This window comes from Pongo abelii, chromosome 2, assembly GCF_028885655.2.
Source record: "Pongo abelii isolate AG06213 chromosome 2, NHGRI_mPonAbe1-v2.0_pri, whole genome shotgun sequence".
In the NCBI taxonomy this organism is placed as follows: Eukaryota; Metazoa; Chordata; class Mammalia; order Primates; family Hominidae; genus Pongo; species Pongo abelii.
Genome location: NC_085928.1, coordinates 8,482,498 through 8,501,440, shown reverse-complemented (window position 1 = coordinate 8,501,440; position 18,943 = coordinate 8,482,498). Strand labels below are relative to the sequence as shown.

Sequence of the window (18,943 nt, the reverse complement as noted above, 5' to 3'; positions counted from 1 at the left end):
AGATCACTTGAGATCAGCAGTTTGAGATCAGCCTGGCTAACATGGTGAAACCTTGTCTCTACTAAAAAAATACAAAAATTAGCTAGTATAGTGGCTCACACCTGTAGTCCCAGCTACTCGGGAGGCTGAGGTGTGAGGATCACTTGAACCCAGGAGTTCGAGGCTGCAGTGAGCCATGATCATGCCACTGCACTCCAGCCTGGGTGACAGAGTGAGACCTTGTCTCAAAAAAAAAAAAAAATATATTGGCTGGGCGCGGTGGCTTATGCCTGTAATCACAGCACTTTGGGAGGCTGAGGTCGGCAGATCACTTGAGATCAGCAGTTTGAGATCAGCCTGGCTAACATGGTGAAACCTTGTCTCTACTAAAAAAATACAAAAATTAGCTGGTATAGTGGCTCACACCTGTAGTCCCAGCTACTCCGTAGGCTGAGGTAGGAGAGTCACTTGACCTGGCCTGGAGGTGGAGGTTGCAGTAAGCCGAGATCATGCCACTGCACTCCAGACAGAGCGAGACTCCATCTCAAAAAAAAAAAAAAGTCCTTCTGGAGCAGAGTGGAGGGGTGACTGGGTAAAGAGACTGTTGGAGTAATTCAGAAGGAGAGGATGGCACCTGAGCCGGTGGGAGTAGGAGAGGAGGGACAGTGCAAGAGCTTTTTGAGGAATAACGCCTGTTGGCAGGGTTGGTGTGAGGGTTGAGGGGTGGATGTCAACAGAGATGATGCCATTTTCTACTTTGAGCTGACAGTGGTGCTCTTGACTGGTTTGCAGGAGAAGGAAAAGATGGGGTATTGGATGAGGGAAGGGGAAGGAGATGGAGATGTTTGTGGTTGCAGACATGTGGAGTTTGAAGTGCTGTGGGTACCAGGTGGAGTTGTCTGGCAGGCAGTTGGAAATGGCAGGTCTTAAGCTCAGACAGGAGATAAATATTGGGAGTCAGTGGCATATAAGAGGTGGTTAAAGCCATGGGAGGGGATAAGATTGCCGAAGAGACTGTGAGGAGAGAAGCGGCCACGGACAGAATACCCCAGAGACAGGCTTAACCAAAGAGGAGCCAGAGGAGATGATGGGTGGGAACCGTCAGTGGGAGCCGGCGGTAGGGAGAGAAGCAGGACAGGTTGGGTGGAGGGGACTCGGAGACTTAAGAAGCCTGAGTAGAAGAGCAGAGTTTGGGGGACCCAGAGTCTGAGAGTCTGACACTGGGGCTGTTGGCACTGCCTTGGGTGGGCTCAGGGATTGTGCCCTTCAAGCGTGGAGTTGAGTTCCTCTGGTCTCCTTGCCCTTGTGTCATGTCCAAGGCCTGGCCTTACCTAAGGAAGGACTCAGTGGGCACTCAGGGAACTGAGTCACCCCATCTTGGTGGCAGGGCCTGCTGCTCATGCATGTCTGTTTCATTCAGGTGGTGGTTGTCCAGGCCATCAGTGCCCTGTGTCAGAAATATCCTCGCAAACACGCCGTCCTTATGAACTTCCTGTTCACCATGCTGCGGGAAGAGGTAAGAGTCAGGGGCATTCGGGGGATGCCAGGTCTCCTGGTGCAGGGAGTGACCTGATCACTGGCTCCATGCTCAGCTTTGTGTGTGTGCTCATGTTAGCCTGTTAACCAACTGGTTTTCATGGTGCCTGCAACCCTTTAAACTCCTTGTGGACATGTAAACACGTACCAGTTGCTAGTAATTACAGTAATAACTATGACTCACCAGCCTCACTTTAAAAACTGTATGTCCTGAGGTGATGCTTGTGCAGAAGATGGGAAAAATGCATGTTCTTTTCTGGTGGACTCTAGTGCAGAAATATTCTGGACCATTCCAGGAGCTCTAGGGGTGATTTCTTGTGAAACTGGTGCTAATAATACGACATTGGTTCTATTTCTGTTCCTGACGCGAATTACTGATTCACTTATGCCACCTTTCTTGGATGTCTCAACAAAACGGGTTAATTCTTAGGAGCAATAGCAGATGTTCATGGAGTAGATTTGTTCCTCAGATACATGGTACCCCTTTCACCCAGCCCCAGAGTGGCCCGTGGACTAGGCAGTAGAGGAGCCATTGCCTTGAGTGTCTTTGCGTTTCCCAAGAATGTTGTTATAGAAGGGCACTAATGTTTAGTGAGTCATCAGCTAATGGGCCCAGCACTTTAGTGATTGTGTTTGTTTTTTTTAAGTAGAGATGGGGTCTTGCTGGGTTGCCCAGGCTGGTCTCGAACTCCTGGCTATAAGTGATCTTCCCACCTTAGCCACCCAAGTTCTGGGATTACAGGTGTGAGCCATCATGCCTGGCCAGGCCTAGCACTTTGGAGACACTGTATGCATGATAGCAGTTTTTTTTTTTTTTCCTTTGAGTAGGAGTCTTGTTCTGCTGCCCAGGCTGGAGTGCAGTGGTGTGGTCTTGGCTCACTGCAACCTGCACCTCCCAGGTTCAAGCGATTCTCCTGCCTCAGCCTCCCGAGTACCTGGGACTACAGGTGCCCGCCACCACGCCTGGCTAACTTTTTATATTTAGTAGAGACGGGGTTTTACCATGTTTGTCAGGCTGGTCTCAAACTCTTGACCTCAGGTGATCCACCCACCTTGGCCTCCCAAAGTGCTGGGATTACAGACATGAGCCACTGCGCCCGGCCTCCATCTATCACCCAGGCTGGAGTGTGGTGGTGTGATCACGGCTCACTGCAGCCTCAACCTCCTGGGATCAAGTAATCGTCTCACCTCAGACCCCCAAGCAGCTGGAATTATAGGCATGCACCACCATGCCCAACTAATTTTTCTATTTTTTGTCGTGTTGGGGTCTCTCCATGATGCCGAGGCTGATTTCGAACTCCTGAGCTCAAGTGGTCTGCCCACCTCAGCCTCTCAAAGTGCTGGGATTATAGGTGTGAACCACTGTGCCTGACCAGCCTTTTGTTTGACAGGAAAGAGTGATGGAGGCCCAGAGAACCAAGTGCCCTGTCTCCAAGTTCTGTGTTTGGACAACTGTCCTTGGTCCAGCTCAGGTCTTCAACTCTTTTCTGGAGAGAGCAGGCTCCTTGCTTAGCTCAGCTTCTCTCTGCAGGGTGGCTTTGAGTATAAGCGCGCTATCGTGGACTGCATCATCAGCATCATTGAAGAGAACTCAGAGAGCAAGGAGACAGGGCTGTCACATCTGTGTGAGTTCATCGAGGACTGCGAGTTCACAGTGCTGGCCACCCGTATTCTACATCTCCTGGGCCAGGAGGGGCCCAAGACCACCAACCCCTCGAAGTACATCCGCTTCATCTATAACCGAGTGGTCTTGGAGCATGAGGAGGTCCGGGCAGGTAGGTCTGAGCCAGGGCTGAACTTGGAAACTTAGCTTACCCTTGAATAAATGTCCCAGCAAAGGGACCTGAGCCTCCAGTGGGGATTTGTGCACTCAGTGTTCTTGCTGCACAAGCTGAGCTGTTTTTCATAATATTGTTGGCAGGACCTTACATGTCATCTAGTTGAACGGTTCTTTGTTTTTTTTTTTTTTTTTTTTTTTGAGATGGAGTCTCGCTCTGTCACCAGGCTGGAATGCAGTGGCGCAATCTCAGCTCACCGCAACCTCCGCCTCCTGGGTTCAAGCGATTCTCCTGCCTCAGCCTCCCGAGTAGCTGGGACTACAGGTGTGCGCCATCATGCCCAGCTAATTTTTGTATTTTTAGTAGAGATGGGGTTTCACCATGTTGGCCAGGACGGTCTCAATCTCTTGACCTCATCATCTGCCCGCCTCGGCCTCCCAAAAGTGCTGAGATTACAGGTGTGAGCCACCGTGCTCAGCCATGGTTCTTAACCCCTATAATTTGTTGTGTTTTTTTTTTTTTTAAGTATTTTTTTAATTGAGACTGGGTCTTGCTATGTTGTCCAGGCTGGTCACGAACTCCTGGGCTCAAGCTGTCCTCCTGCCTCAGTCTCTGAAAGTGCTGGGATTACAGAGCCACTGTGCCTTGCCTTAAGTGATTTTTTTTTTAACTTTCACTATATGTTGATGTTTAGCTTAAAAAAAAAGCTTTGCTGAGATATAATTCACATGCCATAAAATTCACCCATTTATATAAAGTTTACAATTCAGGAAGCAACCTTCCTATTCTTTATTTTTAATTTCTTTTCATGCCCCCACTGGACAGATTTTCTTCTTTCAGCAATTAATGATCTTTAAGTAATTGTTCCCTTTCTCATTTATATTATTCTGAGCCTTAACTGCAAATTGACGCCATTTGGATATGGAAGGTGAGGAGCTTTACATTATAGCCAGCTTCTGTGACCTCATCATGGTTAATTTGAAATTAGCTCCAGGAACCTTAGAATGGGAGCTACTGATCCCATCTGGCACCCTTCTCCATTAAATAGATAAGGAAGTTGAGGCCTGGAATGGCGCCAAGATCCACCCAAAGCCACTCACTGTGTTGGTAGTGACTTTGGGCCTCCTGGCTTGAGACTTCTTGTCTCTGGGGCTCTTCTGCCTGAAGACCCATTCTGAGTGCTGGAAGTGCCCAAACAGTGAGTTGTCAGGGTGCATTGGGTAAATCACGTTCGCTTCCTAAACACAGGTGCTGTGAGTGCTCTGGCCAAGTTTGGAGCCCAGAATGAAGAGATGTTACCCAGTATCTTGGTGTTGCTGAAGAGGTGAGTCTAGGCCCAGGGGCCCTAATGGGGACAATGTTCCCTTGGACCCAAGCAGCTTTCCTTTGTCTTTATTTTTTTTTTTTACTGAAAAGGGAGAGAAAAGTTATACAGCTACTGATTGTAGAAAAAAAAGAGAAAGCATAGAAAAGCATGAAAAACAATGCTGTGCAAATCGCACCAACCAGATGTGACAATTGGTAACTTGAATTATTTTGTCCATTTTTTAAAAATAGCTCTATTGAGGCCGGGCATAGTGGCTCCCACCTGTAATCCCAGCACTTTGGGAGGCCGAGGCGGGTGGATCACAAGGTCAGGAGATTGAGACCATCCTGGCTAACACGGTGAAACCCCGTCTCTACTAAAAATACAAAAAATTAGCCAGGTGTGGTGGTGGGTGCCTGTAGTCCCAGCTACTTGGGAGGCTGAGGCAGGAGAATGGTGGGAACCTGGGAGACGGAGCTTGCAGTGAGCCGAGATCATGCCACTGCACTCCAGCCTGGGTGACAGAGTGAGACTCCAGCTCAAAAAAAAAATAGCTCTATTGAGATATAATTCACATACCATACAATTTACCCATTTAAGATATGTAGTTTGATAGGTTTAGCATATTCACAGAGTGATGGAATCATCACCACAACCTGAGTTTAAAACATTTCATCATCCCAAAAGGAACTCAGTGTTCATGAGTGTGGCCTCTCCTCACTCCCTCTACCCTCTGCCTGGGGCCACCACTAGTCTACTTGTTATCCCTATGGACTTGCCTCTAATGAAGCCCTGCAGGATCCCTCCTGCCATCCCTGCTGGGCCCCAGTCAGGACCACCTTGTGTCCTGGCTGCAGGTGTGTGATGGATGATGACAATGAAGTAAGGGACCGAGCCACCTTCTACCTAAATGTCCTGGAGCAGAAGCAGAAGGCCCTCAATGCAGGCTATATCCTAAATGGTGAGTCATTCCCTGGCTATCTTGGACTCAGCACCTTACTGGAGCTGTGGTTCTCATCACTCCCTGGGCAGGGGAAATCAGAGGCAAGATGCTCTTGGCTGGACTTGCCTGGCAACCTCATGGCATCATGGTGACCTCAGGAGGTCCTGGGTCATTCAGGTCACACCTGAATTGGGTGGAAATTGTCCAGTGAATTGAAATGCTCATCATTAATAAAAACTTTATTTTTACAGTACTTTACCCTTTACAAGTCACTTTGTATATATGTTTATTCCCCACACCTAACCTGTAAGGGAAGATGTGTCTGAGAATGCAGAGGCTTAGAGAATAAAGTGATTTTCTCAGGGTCATACCACTTAAGACTTGTAACTTTGGGACCCCAGGGCCTCCATGGTGGTCCCTGGTGCACATTTTGCTCTATTTGCCAGGCATGGTGACCTCTCTTCACCTCCAGGTCTGACTGTGTCCATCCCTGGTCTGGAGAGGGCTCTGCAGCAGTACACTCTAGAACCATCAGAAAAACCTTTTGACCTCAAGTCTGTGCCCCTGGCCACGGCGCCCATGGCAGAGCAGAGAACAGGTAACACTTATACTCCTCCCAGAGGCCATCAAGGCCAGGCCTCTGTTGGAGGGTCTGCACTGGCTGCAAAGCCACTAACCTAAGTAGGATGGGTGGGAGTTATGCTGGGAGGAGGAAATGATCTTTTTGGCCTCTGGCTCCAGAAAATAGAGACACACATATACACAGACGTGTGCTCTCTCACATGTCTTGTGCTTCCCACTCTCAGGAGGGTTAGTATTTATAATCCCTGAGTAACAGCACTGGGGTCACCACCACACTGCCCCATGACTCCAGCTGTTGGTCATCATGTGTATAATTTGCTCCTGCAGAAAGCACCCCCATCACAGCAGTCAAACAGCCTGAGAAAGTGGCAGCTACCAGGCAGGAGATCTTCCAAGGTGAGTCACAGTGGTTGGGGGGTGCTTGGGATCTGGGCTCAGTTTCCTCAGGGGGATCAAGAGTAAGAACTGTCATTTATTGGTCCCTCCTGAGTGCTAGGCCCTTGAGATGCTTTAGACCTACTATCACATTTGACCCTCAGGTGGTGGTTGTTAGGTTCCTTCAATATCTGAGTAATTGGAAGTTCAGAGAGAGAAACTGGTAGGAGGGGCTGGAATTAAGATCCAGATCAAACTGGCTCAGTGCTGCTACTGGGCCTCAATTTGGAGGGCTCGGGTCCCTGGAGCCCAGGCCAGTTAAGAATGTCTGAGAGAGCAGTGCTGGGGTTCAAAGACACTGGTGCTTTTTGTCAGGTTCCATGTGTGTTCTGTCCACATTGTCTTGTAAGGTTTTCTTCAGGTATCCATCTATCCTCTGGTGTTGCATTTTTAAGGGAAGAGGTTATGTGTCTAATTGCAGATTGTTTTATCCACTGAATTCAATGGATAAAAGCATAGACCCCTCTTCCTTCATGGGCCCTCACTTCCATCCTAGCTCTTCTGTCTTCTCTTAAACAGTCCTCTGTGCTAAATAGTTCTTCACATGTTCTGTCTTTTATTTTCTGGGTCTATCACACCACTGAGCCCAGTGCCTTCCTTCCTCACAGTAGGCTCCCAATCAATGTTGAATTAAATGAAATCCCCCCTTCCCCATTCCATTCAGAATCATGTCTTCTATCAATATAGCATGGATCTGGAGCTAATTGGGATCACTATAACATGAAACTTTTAATTTATATCAGTTTTCTATTGCTGCTGTAACACATTACTACAAACTTAGTGGCTTAACACACTTATAACCTTATAGCTCTGCGGTCAGAAGTCCAAAGTGGGTTTCATTTGTTAGCGGTGCTGAGTTCTTTCAGGAGGCTCCAGGTATTGCCCCCTTGCCTTTTCCAGCTACTAGAGGTCGCCTGTATCCTTGGCTCGTGGCCCTTTCCACCGTCTTTAAGGGCCCTTCTAGGGCAGAAGTTCAGAGTAGAGTGATTCGAAGAGGCCACACTCCTGGCCTTTTCAAATCTCTCTACTCTGACCTTCTGCCCTAGAAGGGCCCTTATGATTACACTGGCCTCCCCTGGATAGTCCAGGATAACCCCTAGCTCAAGATCCTTAATTTAATCACATCTACAAAGTCCCTTTTACCATGCAAGGTAACATAGTTGCAGGTTCTGGGAATTAGCTTGTGGGCATCTTGGGGTCATTATTCTGCCACACCTTCCAAGGAAGTCTCCTAAGCCCCTTAAAGGGTAATAATTCCATTTTTAAACAATCATCCAAAAGCCTCACATCTACTAATCACATACATGTTCAGTTCCAAGAACTTTCCTAGATCTTGACATTCATTGCCTCATTTGTCTTTACAACAATGCTGTGATCAAGATAATTATATCAGTTTTATTGATGAAGAGTCTGAAACCCTACCAACAGAATCCCCCAGGTAGTAAGTATCAGGCCCAAAACTCTGACTCCCAAGAAAATAAATATCAATAGAAAAGCACTCTTGTGGTTGGTGGTCATGGTGGCCCAAAAGTTCCTCCTAATATCTAGCCTCGATTGTTCTGGGCTTTTTATTGCCTGCATATTCATTAGATTCAGTCTTCAGGCTGCAGAGGGCTGAAGTGGTCACATAGGCTGACTTTTTGTGGAGGAAAAAAGCAAAATAATAAAAATAAGGCCTACCTTTCTCTATGTCTGAAACGTGAATTGAGCACCTTCTAAGTAAAGGGAAAAATATCAGATCCATGGCCTCAAAGCACAATTCCTGTTCTCATGGAGTTCAATTAATTGGGAAGACAAGTTGAAAATCTTAGAGCAGTGGTCTTTAAATATCAGTATATATTGGAATAATCTGAGGAAACATGTTAGAAATGCAAATTCCTTGATCCTGAAACCAGAGATTCTGATGTAGTAGATTTGGGATGGAGTCTGAGTTCTTAGCAAGCTCTACCACCAACCCCTAGTAATTCTGATACAGGTGATCCATGGTCATAGTGTGAGGAATCCTGCCATAGAATAGGTACAAGAGTAGCAGCTGTAGCCATTATAGGTGGACACCACGTGCACATATCTGCCAGATGCCTCATTCACTTGGGTTTTCCCTTTAGTCTGCAAGGAATGCCAGGACCAGCCAGGGTGGGGTCCCATGGGCCTGTGCTTGAATCCAGTGCTTGAATCTGGCCATAGGGTGTAGGAATAGGTCTTACCAGACACAGACCATTCTAAGTTGGGTTTTTTGCAACACTCTCATTCTGAAATATCTCTTTATTGGCCATTTGTCTTAACTGATAAATATATAGGACCAGTTTGTTATTTTGTCTGATTTTGTAGCTATAGCAGTATCGATCTTATTTTCCTAATTGTCACCTTCTTTTAAGAATCCTTGCTGGGGTAGGGGCTGGAAATCCTTGCTAAGCTTCTATAGCTGGGGGAGTCTCCAATTAGGTCTAGGATTTTGTGGTCTCATATCAGTTTTTTGCTTCTGAGGTCTTTCATGGTACAGACATGGGGAGAGTATTTGTGGGGGGTTGTACTACATGAGCAAAGTCAGGGAGATGAGAAAATGCATGGATATATTCAGGAAATAATGAGTAGCCAGTTGGGTAAACATATCTATCCATCTAAGGTAGGGTGGAATACCTTGAGAATGGTCATGGGAATTTATTAGAAACCATCAACAAGTTGGTTTGGGGATCGAGAAGCTGAGTGAATGTGGCCTGTGGATTTCAGAGCAGTTGGCGGCAGTGCCAGAGTTCCGGGGTCTTGGGCCCCTCTTCAAGTCCTCGCCTGAGCCCGTGGCCCTCACTGAGTCAGAGACGGAGTATGTCATCCGCTGCACCAAACACACCTTCACCAACCACATGGTTTTTCAGGTGAGCAAGGTGGGCTGAGGCCCTGCTGGGGCATGCGCCCAGGGAGTTGTCCCAGGTCTGGCAGGTCCTGTAGGATCATGGGTCCCCACACTGCATTGGTTGGGAGCCCAACTTGATGACAGAATCTGTCCCCAACAGGTCTGTCTCTCATATCTCTGGACTCAGGACCTCCGTGGCTCCTGATTGTCAGCATGTAGACAGGGAGCCTGGGGCAGGGGGACTCGGATGGGAATCACCTTGGTCAACAGGAAAGAGGCGGGACCTCCTGGCTCTTCCTCTGCAGCATGGCTCAGACCTAGTACAATGTTTAAGCTCCCCTCTCTTCCCTGTTCAGTTTGACTGCACAAACACACTTAATGACCAGACCTTGGAGAATGTCACAGTGCAGATGGAGCCCACTGAGGCCTATGAGGTGCTCTGTTACGTGCCTGCCCGGAGCCTGCCCTACAACCAGCCTGGGACCTGCTATACACTGGTGGCACTGCCCAAAGAAGACCCCACAGCTGGTGAGCCCCTCTCCAGATACCACCCTATCCTCGTGGGAGCTCATGGGCTCAGGAGGAGGTGGGTGGCTGGGCACCAGCTGTTTGCCTACTATTAGAGCTTCAGCTCCTTGATTTCAGTCCCAAGAAGAAGAATAGCTGAGTCCCAAATGCTCTTCTTTAAAAATTTTTTTTTAAAGAGACAGGATCTCACTAGAACTCATGACTTTCCTGTCCTACAAGGTGGCACCCTCTGTTCAGCTTTGTGGGATTGGATGGCTTGTTGCTGCTACTAATAACATAGCAGGGGCCTAGAAAGCAGGCTGTGACCCCTGCCTGCTTGTCCCCTGCAGGAGAAGCCCATCCCCTGCGGGCTGGGGACATCCTAACTACCCAGCCTCTCTTCCCCACAGTGGCCTGCACATTCAGCTGCATGATGAAGTTCACTGTCAAGGACTGTGATCCCACCACTGGGGAGACCGATGATGAAGGCTATGAGGATGAGTATGTGGTAAGAGCCTGGTGTCAGGAAGCTCAGTTTTGTGCTGAGGCTGCAAAGCAACTCCCTTCAGGAACTGACAGTGAGACTGGAGCTGTTTTTGGCTTTTTAGCTCTTTAAAATTTTATTTTTTTATTTTTATTTTTTGGGATGAAGTTTCTCTCTTGTTACCCAGGCTGGAGTGCAGTGGCACGATCTCGGCTCACTGCAACCTCTGTCTCCCGGGTCCAAGCGATTCTCTTGCCTCAGCCTCCCAAGTAGCTGGGATTACAGGCGCCCGCACCACGCCTGTCTAATTTTTTGTATTTTTAGTAGAGACAGGGTTTCACCATGTTGGCTAGGCTGGTCGTGAACTTCTCACCTCAGGTGATCCACCTACCTTGGGATTACAGTGTTGGGATTACAGGCGTGAGCCACCGTGCCCGGCCTAAAATAACTTTTTAAACTTATGGAAGTACATGTTCGTGTGGAAAAAGAAAACTTGGGAAATACAAAAACAAAATTCAAAGTATGAACAACAGGAAAACATTACTCATAATCCTTAGAGTTATTTTTGGGGGGCAGTGGTATAATTGAAATCATTCTTACAGTGTAGACCTTGCTACTTTAAAACCATAGTGTATTTTCCAGTGTCATTACAAATACTTCATAAACACAATTTTTTTAGTGGATTTAAAATACTGTTATATACTATGTCAAAACTTGATTGACCTTTCACTCCTTTAATGTTGGGCATTTGGGTTTCCATATTTTCACTATTTATAATGCTGCATTAAATATCCCTTTAGATACAAATTTTTATCTGCATTTTAGATTATTTCTTTAGGATAGATTCCTAGAAGGAGAATAATTGGGTCAAAGGGTAAGCATGATTTTAAGACATTTTGATTCCTCTTGTCAAATGCTTTCAGGATAAATTTGACCTGTTTGCTGTGCAGGGCAGTCCTTTCATGCACTGGAATAGCCCTTCTAAATTCTCCTATCTTAGCTCGATGGAACTAAGTACAGGATCCTTCTGAGGTCTGACTTTGGGGCAGTGGCTCAGGGCCATCTGAGTGCAGACCATTATGCTCAGCCTGTGGATGGGGACTGTTAGAACTCCTCCTGACTAGAGGGACAGTCACGGTGGAATACAACTGACATTCGCCATTGTGTCATCCTAGAGTCACAGTTGAGGATGGATGGACCTTCCTTGAGCTGGAAATGACCCCGAGGCAGGAGCTGCTCTAAGACCATGTGAGCTCCTTGAGAGAGCTGGGTCTGTTTGAGCCCATCCAGAGATGAAGAAAAAAAAAAAGGAGAGAGAGCTGGGTCTAAGTTGTATTTATATACACTGTAAACATCCACAGGAGTAGGGCCTCAGTGAAAATCTGATGGGAGAATGAATGGGGAACCTTCATGTAGACTCAGTGGGAGTATTATGTGTCAAGTTCAGGGAAAACACAGCTGAAATGGAGATAGAGATTCAGGATCTGTCAAATCCAGAGGACACAGCTGGGGTAGGAGGTTTCTGCTAGTTTCTGCTGAACTAGAAACAGCTGCTGCTCCTGAAGAGCTCATCGTCTCTTAGGAGTGACAGGCATAGGGAGCAGACCTCTGAGAATGCTATGTAATTCCCTGCATGCCAGGTCCTGCAAGCACTGACACTAGGCAGGCTTAGAAGAGATGTGATCTCACAGCAGGCGGCTCTAGAATGAATTAGTAGATTGGTACTTGGGATTAGGGCGTTTTCTGTTGAAGGGATACCACTTGCCTTTGGGCACCTCAAGGATAGGTACCTGGTCAAGTTGCTCTGTGTCCCCAGAGTCTAGCACAGTCCTCAGTGCCGAGCAAGCACCTGCGGAAAGAGTTGCAGGAAGGGATGTGTGGATGAGTTCAGAGCAGAGGCCCATAGGTGTGTGGATGGGTGCCTGATTTCTACCTCCATCTCTCCAGCTGGAAGATCTGGAAGTTACTGTAGCTGATCACATTCAAAAGGTCATGAGACTGAACTTCGAAGCAGCCTGGGATGAGGTAGGGGATGAATTTGAGAAGGAGGAAACGTTCACCTTGTCTACCATCAAGACACTTGAAGGTAAAATCCTGGGAATGCCATCTCTGGCCTACTTGCTGTTCAAGATCTTTGGCTACTGTTGAAGTGCTCATCCCTTTTCTCTCCAAGGATCCAGGGCCATGTCTGGAGCACATATGTCAAATGCCACTTCATTAAAAGCCCTTCAGAACATGGGGGAGTGGTGGTGGCACAAAGGGCAGACAAGATGGCTTAACAATATTGGGATTTCTCACTACAGAGGCTGTGGGTAATATTGTGAAGTTCTTGGGAATGCACCCTTGTGAGAGGTCAGACAAAGTGCCGGATAACAAGAACACCCACACGTTGCTCCTGGCTGGTAAGTAGCATTTCTAGATGGGGAGGGCCTGGATAGCTTCCAGCCTGGATGCCACTGGATCCTGGGCTAAGGACTCCACTGTAAATATGGGGAGTCAAAATTCACAACATTTAAAATTCACAAAGTATAAAATAATCTGCAGCAAAATGCTTCCTCCCTACCTTGGCTGCCAGCCATTCAGATTCCCTTCCAAGAAGCGACCAGTGTTACTATTACAAACAATGCTTGTATAACCTTGCAGTTATTTTATGGCTATAAAAGCTAATAGGAACGCATTTCCTTTTTTTAACTCAAATGTTTATGTACAAATGGTATATATATTGTCCTCCAATTTGCTTTTCACTTTACAATGCATCTTAGAGATCTTCCCTGCCAATATGTAGAGCTCCCTCATTCTTTTTCTTTTAATTGTGGTAAAATATACATAAAATTCACCATTTCAACCATTTTCAAGTGTATGGTTCAGCGGCATTAAGTACATTCACACTATTGTAAAACTATGACCACCATCCATCTCCAGAACTTTTTTCATCCCAAACTGAATCCTCATTTTTTTTTATAGCTGCTTAGTATTCCATTGTGTGGATGCACCACGTATTCTATGGAACAGCCACTACTGATGAACATTTAGTTTGATTTCAATCTCTTGCTATTACAGATGTTACAGTAAATAATCGTGTACACACACACACACAGTTTACTTTGCATGTGTACACTGAGAATATCTGTAGGATAAATTTTCCAAGGCATCACCAGGTCAAAGTGATTTGTGTTTCTCATCTTGATAAATAACTCCAAGTTGCCTTCCATAGAATTGTATACCTTTCTTCCTACACTGTTACCAACATAATATGTTACCACACTTTATGATCTTTGCCAGTCTGTGTGGACAATGATATCTTAGTGTAGTTTTTGTATTTTCAATGAAGTTAAGTATTTTCTCAAATGTTGAGGCATTTGTATTTCCTTTTCTGATCATTGTCTCCATATCCTTTATCTTATTTTCTACAGGGTTGGCTGAGTGTACCTACACTCATTCTCCTTCCCAGATTATTTACTAGCAAACTCCAGAAATAGCATTTTATATGTAAATCCTTCTGTATCTGTATGTTTCTCTAAGAGAGAATGACCCCTTCCCTTTTTTAAAGGACAATACAATTATCATACCTAAAACAGTTAACAAAAGGAAATGGGATGTTTTTTTTGGCTGAGTGTTTATAAACAGGGTTGAAAGAAGGCTCTGCTTCAGTACCCTGCCTACAGCTGACAGTTTGTAGCCACATTGAAACAACCCAGTCCCCTGGGTCTTGCAGACACCTGCCCTGTGGTTTTCTCGTGGTGGGGCTGTCCCCTTCATTTGTGCTCTCAGATTCAGTAAACGTGCGAGAGCCTCTGTGACATGAGATACAAGCCTTTTATGTCCATCAATTCATTTGAACTTAGCAGAAGCCTGAAATATGCTATTATCATCCCCGCCGTTTTGTAGTTGAGGATACTGAAGTCCTGAGAGACAGTGACTTTTTTTTTTTTTTTTTGAGACAGAGTCTAGCTCTGTCACCCAGGCTGGCGTGCAGTGGCACAATCCCTGCTCACTGCAACCTCCGCCTCCCAGGTTCAAGCGATCTCCTGCTTCAGCCTCCCGAGTAGCTGGGATTACAGGCACCCACCACCATGCCCAGCTAATTTTTGTATTTTTAGTAGAGATGGGGTTTCACTGTTTTGGCCAGGCTGGTCTCGAACTCCTGACCTCATGATCCGCCCACCTCAGCCTCCCAAAGTGCTGAAATTACAAGCGTGAGCCACCGCACCCGGCCAAGAGACAGTGACTTTCAGAGTGAAATCCCTCACTCAGGGATTTCAGCCCAGCTCTCCTGCCCGTTGCACTACACCAGAGCTGCCTTGATGGGTTGCTGCAAATGCCATCCTTAGCCTGCCCTGTACAGTCCCTTCTGCCGTATATACCTGTACTTCTCTCTTCCCTTCTAGGTGTGTTCCGGGGTGGTCATGACATCCTGGTGCGTTCCCGGCTGCTGCTTTTGGACACAGTGACAATGCAGGTGACAGCCAGAAGTTTGGAGGAGCTGCCAGTAGACATCATCTTGGCATCTGTGGGATAAGGGGCCAGCCTGCATAGGACCTTATACCCTTCCCCAACACTACCTGGAAGTTGTGCCTTCCTCATGAAACTGGCGGAAACCCCTTCCCAAGCTTCTGTATTGAAAAACAATTAGGAATCATTGCAGATTCTTTTTTTTTTATTCTGCCCCCACCTCCCACCCAGGACTACTTGCGGGTGACCTTTTTTTTTTTTTTTTTTAAATAGGGGATGATTTTAGCTTGTCCTAAATCTTGCTATCCTCCCTTCCAGGAAAGGGACATTGTAAATGAATAAAACATTCTCAACTCCTCTTGAATCTATCCCCCAAGAAACCATCTTATCCCTGTAATAAATCAGCATGTATTTATTGAATGATTGCTACTTCTGCAGACTCATGCTTCAGGGCTCCAACTTCCCCTTCAAGGCCTCCCCCAAGAGGCAGAACACCTGCCCTGTCCCCCTTGTACCCACAGCCCTTTGGCTGTTGTAGTCCTGTGAGGCAGGACCCTCTCCCCGTCATCGCTGTCCCAGCACCAAGCCCAGGGGTGGGAGGGGTAGAGGTTGGTTGAGTGAATCAGCTAACAGGCAGAGTTCACACTCCCTCCCATTCGTGCTTCTTCACAACGCATCCTCCTTTGATAGTCGATGAACGGAGGCTCCAAAGGGCTTAGGTCCTGTGGCTGATCGTTCCAGCATCAGGTCCTGCGTGGAGTGTGCCCTGGGGTTTCTGCTTCCTGTTCAGTTCAGCGAATCAGCATAGGCGAACAGCCCTCTAGAGCATTCTCTGTTGGTTGCAGATGGAAGAAATCTCCGGTTTAGGTCCCAAGGGGAGCAGGCTTTTAAACTCAGGCCAGGCTATTTTACCAACTTTGAGGCCAAAGTACACCCGTAAGGACTGTTTTAAAAATCTGGGCCTCACCCTTAGAGATTCAGCTGAGGGGCTGGGGCAGGAAAGGCTCATTCTAGTGCCCACCAATGTTTGAGGGCGAAGTGCGCGATTCCTGGAAGTTCTCCTGACTGCCGTTTCTTAAGTGTTCCTCCATTTTTGCCTCGCACTGTGAGGCAGCTGGCAGGACTGAAGTAAGGAGTGGAGTTTCCTGGTTTCCCGCCTTCCATGACCCTGTGCCCTAGACTCAGCGCGGCGGGAATCTTCCCCGCCAACCCCGAAGCACGCTGGGGGCGGGGAGAAAGGTTAACCCCGCTGGGGAACGGCCAATATGGAGGAAAGTGGAGTCCCGAGAAGCTTGGGGTCGATGCGTCCCCCAAGGCAGTCACTGTCTCCTGGGGAAACGAGACAAAATTCATCCCAAACCGGAGGGGAGAAAACGCCGCCTCCGGGGCCCGAGGGCGCCGCGGGAACCTTGGGCTCTTGGGGGCGGGGCCTGACGCCGGGCGCGCGGGCTGAGGCGGGGCTGACGTGAGGGGCGGTGACGCGGGTGGCCAAAGCGGAGCGGAGGGCGGGTGAAGAGAGCTGAGGGGGGTGACTCGCGCTGCCGGGGCAAGGTGAGGGGAGGGGAGGCGAGGCGACGCGTGCGGCCGGGGTGTGGTGAGGGGAGGACAGGGGAAAGGACGCGACGCGAGCTGACAAGAGGGGAGCAGAGGCCCGAGCGGACGCGAGGCGACGCGGAGAGGGCGGCCTGGGCCGAAGTGAGGCGACGTGGGGCGGCGGAGTCTGAGGGCCGGGGCGGAGGGGAGGCGACGCGGGGTGGGGCGAGGGATCGCGGCCGGTGGCTGGGGACCACCTGCTCCCCGAGAACCGGCCCCTGCTCCGGGGAGCAGAGTCCGGAGCGGGATCCGCGGCCCACAGGTTCGCAGGTCGGGCGCGGGGACGCTGCGGACTAGCGGGCAGGAGGCGGGGATTCTGCACCCCGGCCCCGGGCCGTCCAGTGGCCGCCCTCGAGGTGAGCGGGTGCTGGCCGGCGTGGGCCGCTGACCCCAGCGGGGACTGGGGGGAAGGACGGGGAGTTGGGGGCACCGAGTCACCCGGAGGAGGCGACCCCAGCTAGCTGCGCTTGCCCTGCTTGGCTGGACCGTGAAGCCCCCTCAGCTGCGGCTTTTCCTGGCCTCAGGCAGGCATTTGCAGAGCTCCTCTCGGGACTTGCCTCAGTGCCCTGCACGGAGCTGGGCAGTGGGGTCAGGGAGCAAAGCAAACGGGCACATCCTTGTCCTTGTGGGACTTCTTGGGGAAGACTTTAGACGGTGGTCACGGAGGCGCACGGCCCTGTGGGAACCGAAAGAGAAGTCGGGGACTCAAGGAATAAGACCTAATATTTGAGATACGTAAGCCTTTTTCTTACGTTTTGTAATTTAAAGGTTGCAAGGGGTAGGTGTTGAAGAATGTGTGGGCGAACATCCTGTCACTTACCTAGAGATGTTCTCACGAGAGCTTGCGCCTACCAGGATCGGCGGGGCCAGCAGCGGCTCCCGGAGTGGAGGGACCCTGATAAGTACTGCCCCTCTTACAACAAGAGTCCTCAATCCAACAGCCCAGTGCTTCTGTCTCGACTGCACTTTGTGAAGGTAACCAGCTTTGCACCATGCTAGCCCCTCGCCCAGCCTCGTGATGGTCATCTCCTATTTGGTTTGGTGTGTGCTCAGCCTCTTGGGATGACATTAAAAACCAGCCTTTACTGATATATTCTGACTTCCAGTTGAGAACCTCTCTTGGCCTCATGAAAGAAGTTTTATCAGTGGCTTCTAACACTGATAAAGACGTATTTTTCAGCATTTTTCAGGCTCAATGTAAATGCCTTTGCTATACATGGCATACTAGCCTTAATATATGCCAAATTTATATGAGCTTTATGTTTTAAAATAGCAGCTTTCACTGATCATCAGCTACTTGGGAGTCTGAGGCAGAAGGATTGCTTGAACCCGGGAGGCGAAGGTTGGGGTGAGCCAAGATTGTGCCACTGTACTCTGGCCAGGGCAACAGAGTGAGACTCCATCTCAAAAAGAAATAAAGATAACAAATAATGGCTGGGCGCAGTGGCTCATGCCTGTAATCTCAGCCCTTTGGGAGGCTGAGGCGGGGTGGGGGGATCTCTTGAGGTCAGGAGTTGGAGATCAGCCTGGCCAACATGATGAAACTCTGTCTGTACTAAAAAAAAAAAAAAAAAAAAAAAAATGTGGAGGTTGCAGTGAGTCGAGAATGTGCCACTGCACTCCAGCCTGGGTGACAGAGCAAGACTCAGTCTCCAAAAAAAAAAAAAAAAAATCGAATAATATTAATGTTCTTGGTTGAATGAAGCATTTATATGAAATAGTTATTTTTGTGTCATTTTTAGAGGATGCATACTTCCCTATTGAAACTGTTTTAAATGAGAGGGGAATCAAAATATTCTGGAGAACCTTGAAGGGGAAAAGAGAGCATAAAACATATTTCAAAGGAAAGCATAACTTAGAGTGAGAATAGAGAGCAGGATTAAGTGTATGAGCCTGGCCAGGCCTGGTGGCTCATGCCTGTAATCCTAGCACTTTGGGGGAGGCTGAGGCCAGAGGATTGCTTCAGGCCAGGATTTCAGGACACCAGCCTGAGCAAATGAGACCCTGTTTTTAACAAAAAAAAAAAAAAAAAAAAAAAAAAGCCTTAGTCATTTATATGACCTCTTAGAATTATAGAAAGTTAGCTGGAAGAAAAATTTGTTTAACAGATGTAAAGATAGAAGTATACATAGATTATGACTTGTCCTAGGTTACCTAATCAGTGAGGGACAGAACTAGAACTGAGATCCAGACCACCGTCCCCACTCCAGTGGATGCATCCTGGAACCAGGAATGGGGAAGGTGGAGCCACTAGCAAATACAGCCCTCATTTGGGTCAGTGGTATGAATTTGCTGATATAGTATTTGATTTCACATCTCTAACAAGTTTTGTTAAGATTGCTATGGTTTCTTAATTTTGATAATATTTGGTATCTCATTTTTCTCAGACCTATAAATTATAAATCAAAATTAGAACCATTTTAGCAGTTCATTCAAATCATTAACAGCCTGCATATGTATATAGATAGCAACATTTTCATTTGAAACCACAGATTTGCAA

The 18,943-nt window shown here is 47.8% G+C and overlaps 3 protein-coding genes across 4 annotated transcripts in view; 2 read left to right on the top strand and 1 right to left on the bottom strand.

Moving 5' to 3' along the window:
• Nucleotides 1-15,270, top strand: part of COPG1 (COPI coat complex subunit gamma 1) — a 27,743-nt gene extending 12,473 nt beyond the window's left edge. For both annotated transcript variants that reach the window (XM_009238412.4, NM_001131467.1), the window contains 12 exon segments: nucleotides 1,400-1,495; nucleotides 3,047-3,290; nucleotides 4,542-4,617; nucleotides 5,457-5,560; nucleotides 6,015-6,140; nucleotides 6,452-6,520; nucleotides 9,287-9,429; nucleotides 9,764-9,935; nucleotides 10,325-10,422; nucleotides 12,346-12,484; nucleotides 12,702-12,800; nucleotides 14,787-15,270. In XM_009238412.4, coding sequence (XP_009236687.1) covers nucleotides 1,400-1,495; nucleotides 3,047-3,290; nucleotides 4,542-4,617; nucleotides 5,457-5,560; nucleotides 6,015-6,140; nucleotides 6,452-6,520; nucleotides 9,287-9,429; nucleotides 9,764-9,935; nucleotides 10,325-10,422; nucleotides 12,346-12,484; nucleotides 12,702-12,800; nucleotides 14,787-14,917 — 1,497 coding nt within the window. In that variant the 3' untranslated portion in view covers nucleotides 14,918-15,270.
• On the bottom strand, nucleotides 15,017-17,058 carry LOC129058224 (uncharacterized). The gene is made up of 3 exons (XM_054550514.2): nucleotides 17,051-17,058; nucleotides 15,818-16,843; nucleotides 15,017-15,682 (listed from the first exon to the last, which is right to left on the bottom strand). Exons 1-2 carry the CDS (start codon nucleotides 17,056-17,058, stop codon nucleotides 15,856-15,858), a joined length of 996 nt encoding a protein of 331 aa, XP_054406489.2. The 3' UTR covers nucleotides 15,017-15,682; nucleotides 15,818-15,855.
• Nucleotides 16,307-18,943, top strand: part of HMCES (5-hydroxymethylcytosine binding, ES cell specific) — a gene marked incomplete at its 5' end in the record, with an annotated part of 25,973 nt that continues 23,336 nt past the window's right edge. Inside the window, 2 exon segments of the mRNA NM_001133598.1 lie at nucleotides 16,307-16,401; nucleotides 17,212-17,418. Coding sequence (NP_001127070.1) covers nucleotides 17,236-17,418 — 183 coding nt within the window.